Genomic DNA, 18,864 nt, shown 5'->3' on the forward strand with positions numbered 1-18,864 from the left:
TTTAGTCTTTTACAAAAATCACTATGATGTGCCAGTTGGACAAGCTTTCTGACTTGTCTCTTAACCCTTTTCAAGCAGTATGTTCAGCAGTTGGCGGTAACAGATCCTATTCATCTACGTTTGTTTTTAGGTTAGGCCACGTGGTAGTTTTATGCCAAATTTCTTGTTTTGAACTCTCCACCACCCGACAAGAATGTCACGTTTACTCAAATTCTGATGAAAATCGCTCCTCATCGACGGTTCATTGATTTGTGACTTGCTTTCATTTTCTCTAATTTGCACTCGTATCTTCTTGTTGTATTGTTTGTTGCTGGCACTTGCTGACCCGCCCCTATTGGACTTCTGTGAAAAAGAGCTTCACAGCTAATCGGATTCAATCTTAATTTTAGAACTTTCGTGACTGCAGGAATTATTATTTGGTTCTTTCGGTTAAGTCACGTCTAAAGATAAAATAATAAATTAAATTAAATAATAGAATACGACGTTTCGATTGCAACACAAGCAATCATCATCAGGTATAATGAAATAGCGACATAATATCTAACCAGAAAACTATAGACAGACATATTAACAGACAGATATCACAAGATACATACATAGCGAGAGCAACACAGGTGACAGAGAGGGGTGATCGTCTCTGTGGGGTGGCCTTAAATAAATAATCGGATTGTTCCAGGATAAATATTCTGATTCTGATTTAAGACCTTTCATGGAAAAATTGAACATCAAAGTACAACGAGGTTTTGCTCGAACTGCTTTGAGCTGCATCAGGTAGAGAGCTGCGAGAGGGAGTGCGCCGTACGGTATCTCTATCAACGGATACTCCGAGAGTGTTCGGGGAACCCACCTCCTGGTTCTCATGGCCCAGGAGGTCGGTGAGCACCTTGAAGACACCGCGCGCGTCCTCCGCACACTTCCTCTTCCCTGCCGACAGCGAGCGCACGTGGCAGCGTGGGCAGCACCACAACGCACCGCACGGCAAAGGGTGTGACAGTCACCACTGGGATGAGAAACTCGATGCAGGGTAACACACCATGAGACTAATAGTAAAACCACATTTTGTACCTCATACAAGACAGGAGGTTTTGTTTCTGCAGAAAAGTAAAAATGCTGCATGACGAGGATTTAAAGTAAAGTGGACTTTGCAGAGAAATTAAGGCGAGTGTTGCTCAAGGTGAGGCAGGATGCAGGGAGTTTGAGCCACAGAGCTGCCATTGGGCACCCATGGGACACCCATGTCTAAACTGGGTTGTCACAACTGCACAGGCACAAGCGTCTGCTTGTGTACGACTTGAATGTCCTGTGTGCAGGGCTAGAAGGGTGCTTGAGTGCAGCAGCAGCAGCAGCAGCGTACCGGCTGAGCGCAGGCACAGATTCATGAGCAGAGCCACGGAGTATTCGAGCGTATAATCGGAGAGGGCGTCCGTGTCTCCGAGCTCAGAGATGAGCCACAGCACCAGCCCATCCTGGATCATGGCCGTCTGCAGGCTCCGCCTGGTACGTCCAAAGCAGAGGACAGAGAGCGCGTTGATTAGAGGCTGATTTCAGACAAACAAAATAAATGACCAGAAAATAATGCCTCCGTCCTTTATCTGTCCCTCCGCTTTGTCTCACGACATGACACCAGTAGCACGACCGGGATAAAACCGGGGATATAATGGCTTACTTGAGACTGAGCTTTTGAAGTGCGCCCAACACATTTTCACGAGTCAGTGAATCGCGGTCTTCTGCCCGAAGGCTCTCCTGCAGCACTCGCAGCACCGCGGGACTCTGCGACAAGTAAGTGCGACCTGCAACACATTGACAATAATAGCGTACCACCACCGGCACTCCAACATCACCAATCATCATCACCATTAGTCCAACATTTTTTTATCATTTACACATTTTGGAAATTTTTGAGACAGCATAGAAATTGGTAAAGCAGGATGGCATGGTGAATAGAATCACATGTCACTTCAAATAAATCAATGTTCATTTTCATCCTGCAATTACCGTCAGCCAGGGATGCAAGTGCATTGATGAGCCGGGCCGTGTACTGTCGCACAACCTCACTCTTGGACATCAGCAGACCCAGCACATCCGCCTGTTAAATAACCAGACCAAGCCTGTTAAATCAACGTGTGGCCATATTATTGTTTAGGCCATCAACTTGATGACTATTATACCGATGAGTCCTAATGAAAACATAAACGGCCTAAAGTTGTCTCCGTGTCATTGCTGCCTGTTGGGATGGCCACATTAATCAACTCTACTCGAGTTGGTGACCTAAACCATAACACGGCCGCACATTCAGCTGTCGAGCTGGTGGTCTAGACAACACTGAGAGCACGGTACATGCAGTGTGGTGGTCACATGGCATGCATGTTTGTGAGCAGCCCACAAAGCTACTGTTAAACCTGGTTTCACACAGACATGAACAACACAGGGCGCTGAGTGGGCAGGAAGCAGCGTGAGAACTACTCCTACTACTGCTGTGTCACCAGCTGTCAGCTCTCACTCACGTTGTATTGGCTGCGCGCGTGACAGCCCAGCAGGTCGTTGGCAATGAAGGCCTGCAGCACCGTGTCCCTCTGCTCTCCCTGCTGGGACTTTGTCAAGCGCTGCAAGAAACGTACATCGCACTCTTTGGTACGCAAACATCACCACTGTCCGCGTGTATGAGCGTTAAGCCGAAATGCAAAATCAAAGCAGCGTCCTTCAAGCTTTAATGCCCTGAAGGGTTGCCGCCTACTGGGTGTGACCGAGGATTGACCCAGACAGTCCCCAGGATGTGGCATCTGTAGTCAGGTGGATGGAATTGATTTGTACCGAGATCTGGTACCGATATTGTATAAAACTTTATCACAGTACAATAAACTGCAGTTTTGAAAGACCTGAGCTGATTGAGAAATATGTCCCGGTTTGGTCTACAGTAGAAAAGGTAACCACCCTAACTCCAAAACAAATATTAATCTCTCTCCTTTCTTTAAATCACAACCCCTCCTCTCCCCAGAGCCGGCGATGCACACGTTCCTCATCACTGCTCTGTGCAGCGATGAGGGGTGATGCGGGGTGAGTGTGAGTGTGGGGGCAGACCCAGCGCAGAGCCTGCAGCAGCAGCGCCTTGAGGCGGTCCGTGCTGCGGAGCAGATCGTGCCTCAGCTTGTCGTAGTCGAGCGACGGCAGCAGAGGGATGTCGCGGGGGTGCCTGCGTGAGAGGGGCAAGGCAACGTCGCTCAACGTTCAGCGGCAACGTCGCTCAACGTGACACACCGCACAAAGACAAAAATAACCCTTATAGCCTTAACAGACTGTCGGGGCAAGTGCTGTTAGTGAGCACCTGTGAAGAGCGGCACACGAGGGGGTGGGTGGCCAACACCATTCCCAGTAGCTTTTGTCTCCCCAGTGGCGATGTTTAAACACTGCACCAGGTACTCATTTGAGGCTGAATCGACCTAGGGGAGGCCCAGGACCGGTTCAGATATTCGTCACTGGTGTTCGCCATGAACGGGAATTGATCTCGGGTCGCTGGGTTTGTAGTGCAGCGCACTAACTGCGACACAGCCGCTCCTCGCCACACTCCCACACCACCATCACACAACATTGCTCATACAACAGCCCTAGCACATATATTAGTACAATGACCCGACCTCTTTAAATAATACTGTAAAAAGAGTCCCGTATTAGCAAAGCCAACACATTACATTTATAGAAAGAAAATGCATTTGCGTAAATATTTAATTAACACAACTTAATTAATTTCATAAAAACTTGAAACCATATTTTAACAATTTAATACGTACAAAAAACTGTTAAATATTGACTATGATGTATCCTGTGAATTGCCAGTGAGTGGACACCAGTGAGCACAATACTCACATCGGGGCCACAGAGGCTCTCAGGATTGTGGAGGCCTGAACACACACACAGCGAGGCACATTGAGCAGAGAGTGGATTAACAACAACACGCCAGGATTCGAGCAATCCCACAGATTTCTAATAAATGAGTCACTCTTTAGTGAACATTTAATTACGTCGGATTTTTATTGATTTTGGGTTAGGCCATGTAATGATCAAAATTAGATCATCTGTGGTTCCATTTGGTTGGAGAATATTAACTGGCTTTGACAAATAAGTAAACTCACAAATGTGGCGATTGAAGATTGATTTGAAAACTTGTGAATTAAATATTTCAAAGAGAATGAGGAGCTGGCTTATTGATGGAGTCAATTTAACCATGAGGTCACTATGCTTCAGCCTCTGGTACAGGACACCTAGGCACCCGAGTGGTTTGGGGATGGTTACTCTAACAATGCAGCTGTCTGTAATGTTCACGTTCAGGAGCATGGGTTGGAATGCTGACTCACAAAGGCCTATTCCTGCATATGATGATGTCAGTGGGAATAAAAAATCCGCATTGCGGCACTGGCACCACCCGCTGCGAGGGAACCGTGAGAGGGGAATGCGATGGGCGAGGGTGCGTGAACGTGTCCGGTGGTGAGCGTGCCGGCCATTGGTTTAATTCAAGCTGCAAACTCTGCACCAGTTAAAACATTCAGTGTTTCATCAGCAGTTATGCTTGCTTAAACCAATGCTGGTTACTTGCCAGATGTTTATGGGTAAGGACCCTCTGTAAAATAGGGGTCCTCGTTTGACACGAAACTAAATGCTACTCCTCTACACTGACCAGACCTCTTAGAAGAGATGAGCATAACCACACTTGACCCCACCACACACGACTTACCTAAAGACTGTGGTGTACATATTTATGTTGCTGGATGGAGAGGCAGTTGGGGGATTTAAGACACTAACACCATAGTTTAACTGCCATGCCAGGACATTGAATCAACCCGTGAAACTCTGGATTGCAAGTCCAGCAGTGTGCGCACCATTACACAACCACCGTGGCAGCTCCCTAGGTCCATGCCACTCTCTTTCTGGTGAGAGGTGTAACTTGTGAATGCAGGCCTGGCTTTGCAATCGGCAGTTTTTCACCAACGGTGAGACATGCAAAGGCTGGGCAAGGCAGCATTGCGGGAGGCTGGTTAGGCAGGTGCAGGGCTCAGTGCAGGGCTCAGTGGGTTAGAGCGTTGGCAAGATCTGAATTGTCAGAACAATACCTTAGCCCACAGATGCGTCATGAACCAGTTACGTTGGTTATATAAAAAATTAGTGGCTAACTCATAATATGTTGTACAAATGTTTTAAGTAATGCACAATGAATATCCCATGCCCCAATGTTATAAAAAGCAAGACCTCATGAAAAGAAGGATGAGTGAAAGGAAAGGGTGTTAATGCTGTGAGGCAAAAGGAAGAACAAGCAGGGTCATACACGGGAGCATGCTCATTGAGACATGCTCACAGACATCCCCATCACGCATACTTACCTGTTCTGCGTACCAATAGTCGTCGTACTTGAAAGAGAATTTGAGAGAATAAGAAATTATGTTTTTTACTCCTGTAAAAAGCAGGCAGAAGTTAAATAAGAAAATGCTAAAATGAATGAAGTCTGAGAAGGAACTCGTGTGCTCTGAGCAGGAATCCAACTACATCCATGGACGCTGCTGCACTCCCTGCCCCATGACCGACGATGCACACGCACATGAGGTATAACGTTTCATTCTGACGTAAAAATCATTACTTGTAGTATGGGGAGCTCCTACAGGAGTAGTAGTATTATAATTACACCTGTGTAGCCAGAAGACCCTCGAGACCAGCGGTCCCCAACCTTTTTGGCACCAGGGACCGGTTTCATGGAAGACAATTTTTTCACGGATGGGGGTTCATCATTAGGTCTTTCCCCCTTTACAAAGAAGCTCTCCAGCGACGTTTGTTCTTTACTCATTGTGGCTACTAGAAGCTAGAGCTTGTGGGCTACCAACACTGTGTGACTGAGACGAGTGCGCAGTGCGGGAGAGAGGCGCACACGGAAGTGGTCAATAATAAAACAATGGGGGCGGGCCACGCGCGGACTCACCGCTCTCACCTCCTGCTGCTGTGCGGCCCGGTTCCTAACAGGCCACGGACCGGTACCGTCCGCAGCCCGGGGGTTGGGGACCCCTGCTCTAGACGATTATAGGAAGGTCCTGCCAAGGTTTTTCCAATAGGGGGCGATACTTTCAGCAGCATTGGTTCACCACAAGTTATCACTTGACCGGTTTCAACATTTAGTGTTCAAGTGAGACTGACTCTGCTGATGGGACACTGAATGTGAAGACTGCTCCAGAGTCTGCTTGTATTGAATCAATGCTGATGACATAATGCACTCCCAGAAGACCATGTGGCTGATGGGATGCACACAAAATCCTACATTTTTTTACGTAGAGGGAGAGATATTGGAAGGAGGCATACTGTATTTGTATTTATTTTGCTATATTCTCCACAATAATTCTGATTGTTTTGTAAAATATATACAGACCCATGCTGGACATAGATGCATCTGCTTGGCAGTGACATTAAAGGGAGATCGTACCAACAAGCATCCGTAACCAAGTAGAATACCAGAGTGGCACAGCTCATGAGGCCCGACCCAGCCAAGTGAGAGACACAGCAGCTCCTGCCTCACCACCCACACGGCTCGTGCTGTGTGGGTGGTGAGGCCCGGGAGCGCGGAGTAGCGAGCTGTTACCGTGCCGGGGCGAGTGAAGTCCACGCTGTGCACCAGACTGTGGCGCAGCTGGCTGCTGAAGAGGCGCGTGCAGATGCTCTGCAGGTACTCCGCCGTGATCTGCTGGCAACAGCAGCCAAGACAAAGGCAGGGACTGGGCTGAGTCATCTATTAAACAGCACAGCCACCGTCAGCAACACGTTGACACTGCATAGTCACGTGATTTCCTACTCGATTAACCATTGAGGAGGCATTCACCTCCTTGTTTCCAGCCCTGAGCCAATGGTGGCACATAAAAGAGTGAATTCCCACGTGGTGCAGCAGGACAGCGAGTAGAGCGAGCAGCTCGCCATCAGAAGGCCGTGAGTTAAGATCCTGGTTGGGGGTTGACTTAGCCCATCATCCCTGCGGGGTCAATAAAAAGGCGGACTCGCGCCCACCATAGGAACGCGGACTTTCCACCACTGGCTCAGGGCTGTAAATTGGAGGCAAGCACCACCCCGGTGCTGGATTGAATCGGACATCACTGCGTGTGGGCATCGCTCTCACCATCTTCCCGCTAATGGTGGCCTCGAGCGAGTCGACCAGCTCGGCAGTCACGCTGATGAGGCCGTGGTAGTCGGCCTGCAGCTTGCCGTAGCGCCGCGTGTAGCCCGTGGCACGCCGGTCGGCCTCCACGGCACGCCGCTCGCACTCGTGCAGACGCTCGTGCAGGTCTGTTCGCCCCGCGGACACAACCACTCAGCCACAAGCACGCAGCCACAGTAACTATAACCGATTGTCCAAGTGAAATGTTTCATTTAATTAAAAGGAAATTCTTCTTCAGAACCTTTGGCCCAACTGTGTAGCACAAATGAGAATGTTACAGAAACTATATAAATAGAAGTGCAATTTACTTGCTAACTTCACATTTCTTAAATCAAAACAGCAGCATACTATTTGTTTAATTTAAGCAATGAGAATTTTTTTACTGAAAAATGTGCACTTACCTCTACTTGCGTGGCCACCTTCCTTCTGTACGTTACCACCTTGTAAAGGACCATCAAGCCCTCATGTATGGCACACATCCATCATCAAATCATTCATGTTCTATCCACTGCTGTATGAAGGCTTCCCAGATTACCCCTCACGGCCCTGCGATGCCACAACCCATCCAGCTCGTGCATGTTGCCTCTTCCTGCAACGAGTATTCACCATGAAATGCTAAGCGCCATCTCCTTCACAGTGGACGTTAAAGATCCAGCAATGCCATTTCATGCAGACTAGGTCATCTGTGCCAGTGTCATGGTCTAAATGTGCCAAATTACAAAGATTACTTGTAGACTACTCGATTAGGAGAGATTGCTTTTTTAAGAATTGTACTTGTTTACCCAGGAAAGCCTCACTCAACATTTTTTTTCAGGAGGGTTATGACAAGTTTTCGCAGGTGGGCGGTGTTGCTTCCGTGTGATCCCAACTGAGTAATTTGAAGGTTTTCAGCATTATATGTTTGGCCAATACTAATTACATTGTGAAATTAGCTATGGGAGAAAACCAGAGAACCCAGAGAAAACACGTGCAGAACGTGGGGGAAATAAACAAAGCCCACAGGCGAAGGCACCAAATTCAGAAATAAAATCCAGATTCCTCTTGCTGGAAAGCACACGCATTACCGCTTTGCTACCCTGTCACACTACACATAACAATTGTCGTCCGCCAAAGCAAAAACTTCGTTGGACCCTCCTGAAAAAGATTCTTGAGGCGTTCCTGGGTAGTCAAGCATAGTAGTTATGAACCGGTAAGAGCTGAAGGATACAAACAGCGTGAGAAGGCGAGGAAAGCTGTTCGCCTTCAGCGTGAGCGACAGGAACCTCTCGAGCTGCGTCCTCAGCTCCGGGGTCCACGAGTTCTGCAAAACAACAGCTCAATGCAAATGGACAAACGTCCCAATCATGGAGCCCACTGGTGGCTACGCCGCACGTGGCCTGTAACCCAGGACTGTGGGGGCAGCGGGGCCTGGTGGATCATCACACGTTCATGAAACTCCCTTCCCACCCAAGGGCTTCGAGGTAACCGTTCGCCAGGGTGTGATGGCATCAGTGGATTAATTTCCATCTGTATTCCACCTGTTCAGGAATTTAGCATTGCCCTATTTCCTGAGTCAGCTTTCTTTGGATACCCCAGTTTCCTCCCACATGTATACAACACTCAGTAATGGAGTTGGCTAAACATCCCATTATAGGACCACAGAGCTTGGGCAATAGTTGGCACCGGTTCTGGCTTCCTTCCTGCTTGTCCCTAGTTTCCTTCGCATTTACTCTGTCAAGAGTGAACAAAAACTGTGCGTGTAACAAATTACATATTATTCTCAATTATGTAAGAGTCTTCATGCGGCTAGGATGCTTACAGTGATGGATAAGTATCATTCGCAGGGCGTATGGAGGTGGTAGGCCTCTTGTGGTCATGGGCCATTTGAACTCAAGTCACGGGCCAATTTCCCGTAGGTTCCCCACCCTCCCCGGCCGAGAGAAAAGGGCCGACTGAAGCGCATACCGAGAAGAGCTGGCGGAAGGAGGGGTGAGCGGCGGGCTTGGGCACAAAGGGCAGCGCATAGAAGGGCAGGAACTCCGTGGTCTGGCTGAGAGCCGAGCCGCGCGTCTCTAGGAAGGTCTTAAACTCCGTCATGCTCACTTCCACCATTGCACTGTCCTGTGAGTGGCACACACACCACGGTGAGTCACCATGAAGTCACTCGAAAGCACAAAGTTAACTACCCGTTCTAAGAGTCATGTAAACTTCTGCAACATCCAAATAAAGCTTCGTTTTGCAGATAACTTCAAGTTTATTTTCATATCATCATCAGCCATTGTCTTGCTATTGGATGAAGACCTCCCCAAGTCATTGCGATCTCTTACCATCTTGCGTCTTCATGAATTCCCAGTGTGCGGCTGATTTTTTTACATGGAAGAACAGCTATGGGAAAGAGGTGTATTGTCTGCTTACTTATCTTGTCGCTTGTACTCTCTTTGGGTGGCCGCTGTGTGCGTAGAGTCTCCGAGGATAGTTACCGGCTTTCCCACGGCGTGTTGGATGGGGTAGATGGCAAAGTGAATCTGCAGGTAAAACTCCAGCTTCTGGGCCGTGGGGTCTGAATCGCACAGTGTCCCGGGGATGTTCTCCCCCCACAGCACGAAGAATTCGGTGCGCTCGCCCTGATCGAACGCCGACAGCAGCTCCCCCTGCACCACGCACGAGCGTCATGGCAGTCGTTGGCGTTTGATTGGCGATCGACGAGCACAACTTATATGAAGCCTTTCTCATAAAAATACCTCGAGGCAATTCCCAGACAGACAACTGCAACACCGTATATGCCTAAACCCCATTGTGATCATCAGATAACAACAACGTCCACATGAAAATCTAGTTATTTCATGCAATCCAAGATTACAATGTTACATTTCAACCCCACCAGTACATACATTACATTTATAATGCAGCGTTTTAGACTAAACTTTGCATCCGTATGCGGCATCTACACCTCCTAGACAGATCTAATTTTTCCTCCCGAGCCAACCTCCTTCCCACCGCACATGTCTCGTTCACTTCTCTGCTCCTGCAGTTTGTATATCAACATCTGTAAGGAGATTCATACTGTGCTGTGCTGCCCTCTGATGGAGAAGCAGCAGCTGGCCCGGTTCAATGTCGTCCAAGTGCGGTTGTCCAGGTGGGCTCTGGGAAACTTTTGCCACACGCTGCTGTGGGCATCTTCACGAGTTCAACTCTCTGCCTATGAACGTCTCTTTCTCTCTATAAAATAAACATTCTACTGCGGGAGGGATTCCGCAGGAGGACGTGGGGAGAGCTTGGGAGAGTATACCCAATGCGCACCCCATCCCGGAAGGCCCCGCTTGGAGAACATGGTGCCCGTGAACCTTACACGCGAACTACATTGAGATTTTACGTAAATGTTCGTAAACGTTTAAGATTTAAACTGAACTGGTCTGCAATTCGCATTCAATGTCCGTGGCCACGTCGTTGGGAGTCCAATATTTAACCCGGGGAGGTGCTACCTGCACCAGCAGCACGTTCGAGTCCTTCATGACACCACCGGACTTGGGCACGGCCTTCCCCTTGCTGCTGCACTCGCGATCCAGGGCCTTCACTGTCTCCTCGTACTCCATGAAGTTCAGGTACTGCAACCCACGCAACACACGCAGGTCACACGCCGAGCGTGGAGCCCCTGCCACCCTCCAGTGACAACCCGACCTGGCCACAAGCCCCCAACAGCGCCTCCTTCCAGAGAGAGCCGTGAACATTCACCGGGCGAAACCCCCATTGGCACGCACCACACACGCACCACACGCACCACACACGCACCTCTCTGATGATGGAGCTCAGCTCCGCCTCATAGGCCAGGGCGTCCCCCATGATGCGCGCGCTGTCAGGGAGCGCAGTGCTACTGCCCTGCAGAGGGGGGAACACGAGACATCGTGACAACCACTCATCCCCCCCGTGCACCCCTCCACTCACTCATTCCTCCACCCACTCATCCCTCCACTTCTCCACTCACTCATCCCTCCACCCACTCATCCCTCCACTCACTCATTCCTCCACTCATCCCTCCACCCACTCATCTCTCCACCCACTCATCCCTCCCCTCACTCTTCTCTCCACACACTCATCCCTCCCCTCACTCATCCCTCCACTCACTCATCCCTCCCCCACTCATCCCTCCACTCCTCCACTCACTCATTCCTCCACCCCCTCATCCCTCCACTCCTCCACTCACTCATTCCTCCACCCACTCATCCCTCCACTCCTCCACCCCCTCATCCCTCCACTCCTCCACTCACTCATCCCTCCCCCACTCATCCCTCCACTCACTCATTCCTCCACTCATCCCTCCACCCACTCATCTCTCCACTCACTCATCCCTCCCCCACTCATCCCTCCACTCCTCCACTCACTCATTCCTCCACCCACTCATCTCTCCACTCACTCATCCCTCCCCCACTCATCCCTCCACTCCTCCACTCACTCATTCCTCCACCCACTCATCCCTCCACTCACGCATCCCTCCACTCACTCATCCCTCCACTCACTCATTCCTCCCCCCACTCATCCCTCCACTCCTCCACCCACTCATCCCTCCACTCCTCCACTCACTCATCCCTCTCCCCACTCACTCATCCCTCCCCTTCCTCAACCCTCCACTCACTCTTCCCTCCACGCACTCCTCCACCCATTCCCTCCATCATCTCTTCCCTCCACCCACTCATCTCTCCACCCACTCATCCCTCCCCTCACTCATCCCTCCACTCACTCATCTCTCCACCCACTCATCCCTCCCCTCACTCATCCCTCCACTCACTCATCTCTCCACCCACTCATCCCTCCCCTCACTCATCCCTCCACTCACTCATCCCTCCACTCACTCATCCCCTCCGCGCACTGCGCCGAACCACAGCGGCACCACCACCTCTGACCCATGACCTGCGTCACTCCTCGCGTCTCCTGGCTCCTATGACTTCGTACCGATGATGTATCCCTCATTCCTCCCTCCCCCGTGCATCCCTGATGTACCCCCTCTCTCCCCGTCATCCCTGATGTACCCCCTCTCTCCCTGTGCACCCCCTCTCTCCCTATGCACCCCCTCTCTCCCCGTCATCCCTGATGTACCCCCTCTCTCCCTGTGCACCACCTCTTTCCCGGTCACCCCTGATGTACCCTCTCTCTCCCTAAACACCCCTGATGTACCCCCTCTCTCCCCGTCATCCCTGATGTACCCCCTCTCCGTGTACCCCCTCTCTCCCCGTCACCCCTGATGTACCCCCTCTCTCCCTGTGCACCCCTGATGTACCCCCTCTCCCCGTCATCCCTGATGTACCCCCTCTTTCCCTGTGCACCCCCTCTCTCCCCGTCATCCCTGATGTACCCCCTCTCTCCCTGTGCACCCCCTCTCTCCCCGTCATCCCTGATGTACCCCCTCTCTCCCCGTGCACCCTCCTCTGTCCGTGTCAAAGCTGCTGCGTTCACCACTCGCACCCGCTTCGCCACCGTCTCCATAGACGCGACCGCGACTCCCGTCATCCCCCGCGCGCTGCGAGCCCCGCCCTTTCTCCTCAAGCCCCGCCCCTTTTCCCCAAGCCCCGCCCCTCCTCAAGCCCCGCCCCCCACTCGCTGTCTCGAACATCAAGAAAACTCCGCCACTGACCTCGTGCACCACATGAACTTCTAATAATCCAACATTTTAGCAAGAGCTACCTCATGTTGCCCGTTACTTCGCAAACGTGAAAGTGCAAAATACTTACAAATAGTATGAACCTGACTGTCATGAGTAGCGGTGCTTATGAACATATTCTTACGACATCGCAAAGAATGTGCAGGGGACGCGTGAACTGTGATGCACGGCGCAGATTCCCACCACCGTCCTCCACCTCCAGCTCTGGCGATTGGTAGAATTCTGTTGGAGACACCGAGCCCCGCGTCGCGGCTCATGGAGCGACCATCTCTCTGAAGTAGACTCTCCCCCATGGCTGCGCATGGCACGCACATGGGAGGTCAGCTGTGATGTGGGCCCAACATGGAGCTGAACATCCCCAAGGTGCACTGCAATATGAAAGCAAGGCAGTTACTGTGCACACAATGATACGTAACAATATTGTCTCGATCGTGAATATTCATGTTCATTTGAAGCTTTCGTGACTGCAGGAATCCATACTCTTTGGTTCTTTCGGTAAAGTCACGCAGCTGGAAATAAAATAAAACAAATCACGACGTTCCGATGGCAACACAAGCGGCCGTTACCAGATAATCGCCACTGGAGACGACTGTGAGTGGGAATGGAACTCGGGGTTGGTGGCGCGGTGCGCGACCCGCTCCACTGCCGCTGCCCACGATCCCACACGATCAGCCCGCGTCTCCATTCCCGCCGGCTGAGAAACAGGGTGGCTTCTCTCGTATGTTGCCAGCCCCATGTGCCAAGCCGGTGCAGGTGTCCCGCGTGTGGCAGGGTTAACAGAAGAGACGGCGTTAATAATCACGGGGGCAGAGAAGACCCGGGGAGCTTCGTGTGGAGCGGCAGCGTCAGGCAGCCGAAGAGCGAAGCGAGCGAGACGTGCCCTGTGCCATGTCGTGGTGCACGTGAGAGGGCAATGCCTGCGAGCCAGGTTAAGTCGTGCGGCTCATGAGCCACGAAGTCCGCGTGAGCTCAGTGAGTCCTGCATGCGACCCACGTGAAGGCCACGTGGTGAAGAATCCGCCACGAGTCCCACCATGGAAGTCGCGCACCAGCCGCGTCACTCGAGCGCGGGGTGAACGCATGAGCACATTCAGCCCCACGGACCACACTCTGCACCATTCACAATCGCCCTGCAGTTGACCCGAGGAGTGCGCTACCCTCGTCCTCGCCTGGAGTTGGCTGGGTTCCCACCGGGGACTGCGGGGGCTCAGCCCTGCGGTGCGCTACCCGAGCCCTCGCGCAGAACTGCCCGGAGGAGTTCCCTGGGTGCGATTTACTCCCAAACTATTTTGGACACCGAATTAAAACAATGCAATAAGTCAGGCATCTGTGGTATGTTAAACGAGTCGTAATATAGTTTATCATACAACTGCAATTGTCTTTATTTAGCTCTAAATCTATATTCTGGCATTACATACTATGCAAGAATTTGGAATAAAATTACAATCTTGATTTGAAACTTTTTGGTTCTTTCGGTAAAGTCACGGAGGTAGAAAAATAATAGATCACGACGTTTCGATCGCAACACAAGCAATCATCATCAGGTGGGACAGCCACAGCAGTTCTTGCTGTTCTTGCTGTGGTTGTCCCACCTGATGACAATTGCTTGTGTTGCGATCGAAACGTCGTGATCTATTCGTTTTCTACCTCCGTGACTTCACCTAAAAGAGCCAAAGAGTAATAAAAATACAGTCGTATACATCTGATTTTGCCACAGAGGAAAAACTTATGGAGCCCACTGCAAAATGCTTGGCTATAAAACTTTCATGTGCTGACCAGATAGGACAAAAAATATAGATTCAGAGCATAAATAATCATTAAACATAAACCTAGGTGTTCATTTAATATTGTTCAAACCCACCAAGGTACAGCCACATAGATTTTATTTGGGAACACATTTAGAGCTGCACAGTGGGGGCCCACCCCCACCGGGACACGTCGACCAGAATTCAAATTCACGAACCTTCCGGTGAGAAAAACACTCCACCAACAGCACCGCGCCACTGAATGAGATTCATGGTAGTGATCAACGATTAATTTAACATTTAACTGCATTCTAAGTGATTTATAAAATGTTAAAGTTATTTATCGGAGACTACCCCACACTGCTGGTTGAAGGGAGTGTTTGGCCATACTTCACTGTGCAGGACAGTGTGGGTTGATAAAATGGGGACTGGTTGTCACCGACCACTGATGTGAGTTGTGACTGAGAAGTGTATTCAGATCACCATTTTTTGTACGAGTCAAAATCTAAGTGATTTCCTGCGCAAATGAGAATTGAGGTGGTGCTCATCTCCTATTTACAATCCTGAGCCAGTGGTAGACATTCCACATTCCTATGATGGGGACACTTTTATCATCAACATGAAAAAAAAAAGCATTGCACCTCTTGCTCCATGTCAAATCATGGCTTTCTTCTCGTTCTTCTGTCACTCTCCTCTTCACTGTCCGACCCTGAATTATCCATCGTCTCCATCGCCTCCTCCACCTCCTCCTCCTCTACCTCAAGCTCATTTTCAGAATCTTCTCCCTCCTGCAACTCTTCTTCCAACTCTTCCCGGGCAAGCAGGCGGCTAAACACGTCCAGTTCCTCTTTGGAAGCCCCGTTGGCAAGCTTCGTGAGGAAAACGCCATCGGGGAGGCGGATGATATGCGCGGCTTTGGGATTCTGCGACGAGCCGAGTCCAGGCTGGGATGGGCCGCGAGGATCTGGCGTCGCGTGTGGGCCCGACCGCTCCACGCTGAACAGGCCGCGCCGCTCCAGGAACTGGTGGCGGGTCCGGACGCGGCGCTGATCCGCACCAAAAATCCGCGTGGTCACCATCTCGGCGTGCGACATGCCCATGCGGAAATAGGCGTACTGCGAGACAACACGACGCTCGTTAGCGTTCAGTCTTGTTCATTGCCTGAATATTGCCTGAATAAGGACGCTTTGTGGCCAATCTATGCTTACAGTCATGAACTAGCAGACAATATGCTTCTTTACACAGCTGTCCCTCCATGTACTAAAGTAAACAATTGTTTTCTCGTCCCATCAGTCACACGGACTTCTGGCAGTGCACAATTTTACTGTGATTGGTAAGGCATGTGCAGTAGCGAGTGTGGCGATACCTGGAAGGTAAACTGCAAGTGGTAGGGCGTGTGCAGCAGGGCGCGCGGGGTCGTGCGAGCGATCTCCTGACTCTGCTTTCCGTTGAAGAGGCAGTCGGAGCGCAGCGTGTTTATGCGCTCAGAAATGCCTCGCTCAGTCTGCGCAAGCAGCTCCGGGGTGGAGGCGACAGCATGCTCCAGCCAGCCTGGAGCACCACGCGCACACAGCCCATGCGTGACTCTCCCGCATTAGAACTTGCTGCGGGCGACATTACATGGCATCCAGTGATGGTGTCACCTGAAAAAAAACATTTTGTAGGTATCACCAGCACAAGCCCAGCCTGACCGCTCAAATTAATTTACACTGCCACAAGTTAATGAACACTGCCACCAGTTATTAATTGCAGCAGAAACCCACTTTGGCTGCTTTAGCTGCTCTACTGGTCAACGCAAACTATAACTGCTGGTGAGGAGCCGTTGGCGAGAGCCAGGCTGGTGCCATGGGAACGTGTGGAGCCAGCGTGCCGTGCCACTACCTTCTCCGAGGCCGTGCCGCCTCAGGGCCCGCCCCCTGCCCTGGATGACGAGCGCGTCCGTAAGCGCGAGCTGAGGCTGCTGCGTCACGGCCCTCGTGCACGTCGCCCGGCTGAGGCCCAGTGCCAGCAGTGCCCGCAGCGACGAGACCACGGCCTGAGACACAAACAGAGCAGCAGCGAACGGCAGCTTCAAACGAGCATCCGCAGCCAAACCCAAGCCCGGGAATTATTACGAAACTGCTCCAGTCAAGTAGGAGTTCACCTCGATACAATGGAGCTGGAGATAGGCTGCTCAGAGCTGGTAAAGGCCCATTTCTTCATCATTGTTAAAACCAAACAGATGTTTGTGCAGTGTGGTAATGCTGCTTAATTGAGGTCGACACATTCACTAAATTATTTAATTTTTGGTTTTGCTCAGTAAGTAAATACAACTCAGTCTCTTGTAGAAGACAAATGCAGAAACACAAACACAATGCCCATTGCCAAATCAGCTGACGGGAATCCTCAGAGATCCTCGCCGGCCTAATCCTTGAAGGCGATGAAGTCACACACAAGCGTTTCTTGTCGATACAATCCCTGATGAAGTCACTCATCTGTCTTATGTGATCAGAGTTAATGGCCAAATCCTCTCGAATGCACTCGAGCTTTTCAATGATTTTAAGCCAAGCATGATGGGCCTAGTTTGTGCTTTGACGAGTGACCGGCAAGACCTGCCAGGTGTTGGAGGTGTGGGGCTGAGGAGTGGCCAAGAGATGACGGTGCTGATTGTTATCCCCTCATATGCACCGGTTTTCTCCGGGTATTCCAGTTCCCTTCTGCATGGCAAACATTACAATGCTCCTAGTTGAGTCTTCGTGTTTCCTGGGGCAATAGGCAGCGTGTTTGTTCAATGCACAGTAAAGGATTGGGCGCCTGAGCATGTCGAGGGAGAGCACGGCCCAGAGTCACGCACCGGTGCGCCAGCTTGAGCGTGTGGTGCGGAGGGCAGCATCGCGGCAGGGCTGCTCCGCACCAGACAGCGGACTTGACGCTGCGAGAATCCCAGGTCCAGGAGGCCCTGCGCAGCCGTCTCCACGGCAGCGGAGGCCGCGGCAGCCGAGGGCCAGCCCCGCCTCGCGGCGTGTGTGGCCGCCTCCTGGGCGACGCTGGCAACAAACTCGCCCGGCGGCTGCTCCTCCTCCTCGGTGCTCCACTCCCCATTGCCACCGCTGTCTCCCACCGAGCCCCCGCCTTCCCCTCTTGCCACCTCTTCACCGGCAGGCACGGCTGTGAAATTTGCAACATTGTTCAGTGCTTAAATGGGCAGCTTGAGTGTTGTAATGTCACGCTTTGCAACCGGTGTGCCGCAATATTGTTTTAATTACAGGAGAGAACCTGACTGTTCGCAAGCTAGGACGGATGACCTCTGCTCCATCCGTGCCATTCAGTGGTCGATCCAGCCCCCACCCTGCACCTCCCCTTCTCCATGGGTCGTGCATGCGCAGTACGGCAGCAGACTGCTCTCATGTGTCGGCAAATTATTACAGAATGTACAACAAAAATCTGCATAAATAATGCGGGAATGATCAATTCTTATATTACATTTTCAGTGTTCTGAATGTTACCATTCAGAAAGTTACAGAACTTCTGGCGAATATTTAAAAACATGCGTTTAGTGTATTTGGCTGCTATAAACTGACCCATAAGCCACTTCGTTGAGCTATCCTTTGTGGCCAGATCGCTTCTGAAAAAGAGCTGTATTGCTCCGTGCGCCTTACCTGGTAAAATTAAAATAGTTTATCGTTTAGTAAAATCCCTCCGCATCCATGACAGGCAGTACAGAAGCCATAGCAATGCTGCCATTCACAGACCCTATCACATACTAATAGAAGGGGTAGACCATTGTCAACAGATTGTTTAGCCCATTCCCTAATTTTTATGTATTGTAGAAAACAATAGTAGCTCCGCCTAAATAACTACAAATAATTCGTTTCGTAGTAAATACGAATCTCATTCAAATCCCAATTCTAACACACACACACCCATGGTACCGCACCGAGCAGCGGAATAACTTGTTGCGACGGACACGAAATGAATGAACGAGCGCACGGCCCCCCCGGCGTTGTGACCTTTGGCAGCGCGGGCCTTGTCCCGTCTGGCGGGCTGGCCGGGGCGTCGCGCCGTGCGGGCGGTGTCGGTGGTGGTGGTGTCGGTGGTGGTGCTCGCCCGCTCGCCCCGGGCCGGTGCCACCCGGCTAGGGGCGAGGAGGCCCCACCACCGGCACCGGCACGGCGCCACAGCCGAGAGACCGCGATAGCTCCACATCGTCGAGCCGCCCTGTCTCACACACGGTGAGACACACACAGCGAGACACAGTGAGACACACACACACAGCGAGACACACACACACAGCGAGACACACACACACAGCGAGACACACACACACAGCG

At 51.2% G+C, this 18,864-nt stretch overlaps 2 protein-coding genes across 8 annotated transcripts in view; both read right to left on the reverse strand.

Moving 5' to 3' along the window:
- The window catches only part of ARMC9 (armadillo repeat containing 9), a 20,420-nt gene extending 7,400 nt beyond the window's left edge, over window positions 1-13,020 (reverse strand). For 2 of the 7 annotated variants that reach the window (XM_078867803.1, XM_078867808.1), the window contains exons 1-17: window positions 12,062-12,084; window positions 10,946-11,032; window positions 10,639-10,761; window positions 9,637-9,807; window positions 9,122-9,277; window positions 8,385-8,477; window positions 7,579-7,603; window positions 7,139-7,305; window positions 6,611-6,709; window positions 5,370-5,396; window positions 3,862-3,896; window positions 3,079-3,190; window positions 2,505-2,603; window positions 1,996-2,086; window positions 1,667-1,790; window positions 1,355-1,494; window positions 848-924 (exon numbers count right to left, since the gene is read on the reverse strand). In XM_078867803.1, coding sequence (XP_078723929.1) covers window positions 848-924; window positions 1,355-1,494; window positions 1,667-1,790; window positions 1,996-2,086; window positions 2,505-2,603; window positions 3,079-3,190; window positions 3,862-3,896; window positions 5,370-5,396; window positions 6,611-6,709; window positions 7,139-7,305; window positions 7,579-7,603; window positions 8,385-8,477; window positions 9,122-9,277; window positions 9,637-9,807; window positions 10,639-10,761; window positions 10,946-10,996 — 1,590 coding nt within the window. In that variant the 5' untranslated portion in view covers window positions 10,997-11,032; window positions 12,062-12,084. Of the gene's footprint in view, window positions 1-847; window positions 925-1,354; window positions 1,495-1,666; window positions 1,791-1,995; window positions 2,087-2,504; window positions 2,604-3,078; window positions 3,191-3,861; window positions 3,897-5,369; window positions 5,397-6,610; window positions 6,710-7,138; window positions 7,306-7,578; window positions 7,604-8,384; window positions 8,478-9,121; window positions 9,278-9,571; window positions 9,808-10,638; window positions 10,762-10,945; window positions 11,033-12,061; window positions 12,085-12,604; window positions 12,677-12,933 lie in introns of those variants that run through there. The other 5 variants (XM_078867807.1, XM_078867804.1, XM_078867805.1 and 2 more) reach the window with 5 other exon arrangements.
- Window positions 13,021-14,656: 1,636 nt separating this feature from the next.
- LOC144941208 (transcription termination factor 4, mitochondrial-like) lies at window positions 14,657-18,739 on the reverse strand. Its single transcript, XM_078867819.1, has 5 exons — window positions 18,544-18,739; window positions 17,388-17,701; window positions 16,436-16,589; window positions 15,921-16,105; window positions 14,657-15,669 (listed from the first exon to the last, which is right to left on the reverse strand). The coding sequence occupies exons 1-5, from the start codon at window positions 18,737-18,739 to the stop codon at window positions 15,214-15,216; spliced, it is 1,305 nt and encodes a 434-aa protein (XP_078723945.1). The 3' UTR covers window positions 14,657-15,213.
- Window positions 18,740-18,864: the final 125 nt, after the last annotated feature.

Source organism: Lampetra fluviatilis, chromosome 24, assembly GCF_964198595.1.
Source record: "Lampetra fluviatilis chromosome 24, kcLamFluv1.1, whole genome shotgun sequence".
Classification (NCBI taxonomy): domain Eukaryota; kingdom Metazoa; phylum Chordata; class Hyperoartia; order Petromyzontiformes; family Petromyzontidae; genus Lampetra; species Lampetra fluviatilis.

Bases quoted from the DNA above. Each gene is read 5' to 3' on its own strand.
- LOC144941208 (XM_078867819.1), bottom strand. From the start codon at position 18,739: ATGTGGAGCTATCGCGGTCTCTCGGCTGTGGCGCCGTGCCGGTGCCGG. The intron at 16,106-16,435 runs GTAGTGGCACGG...GTGGTGCTCCAG, and splicing joins GCGGCACGGCCTCGGAGAAG to GCTGGCTGGAGCATGCTGTC. The intron at 15,670-15,920 runs GTATCGCCACAC...GTTGTCTCGCAG, and splicing joins ACTTGCAGTTTACCTTCCAG to TACGCCTATTTCCGCATGGG.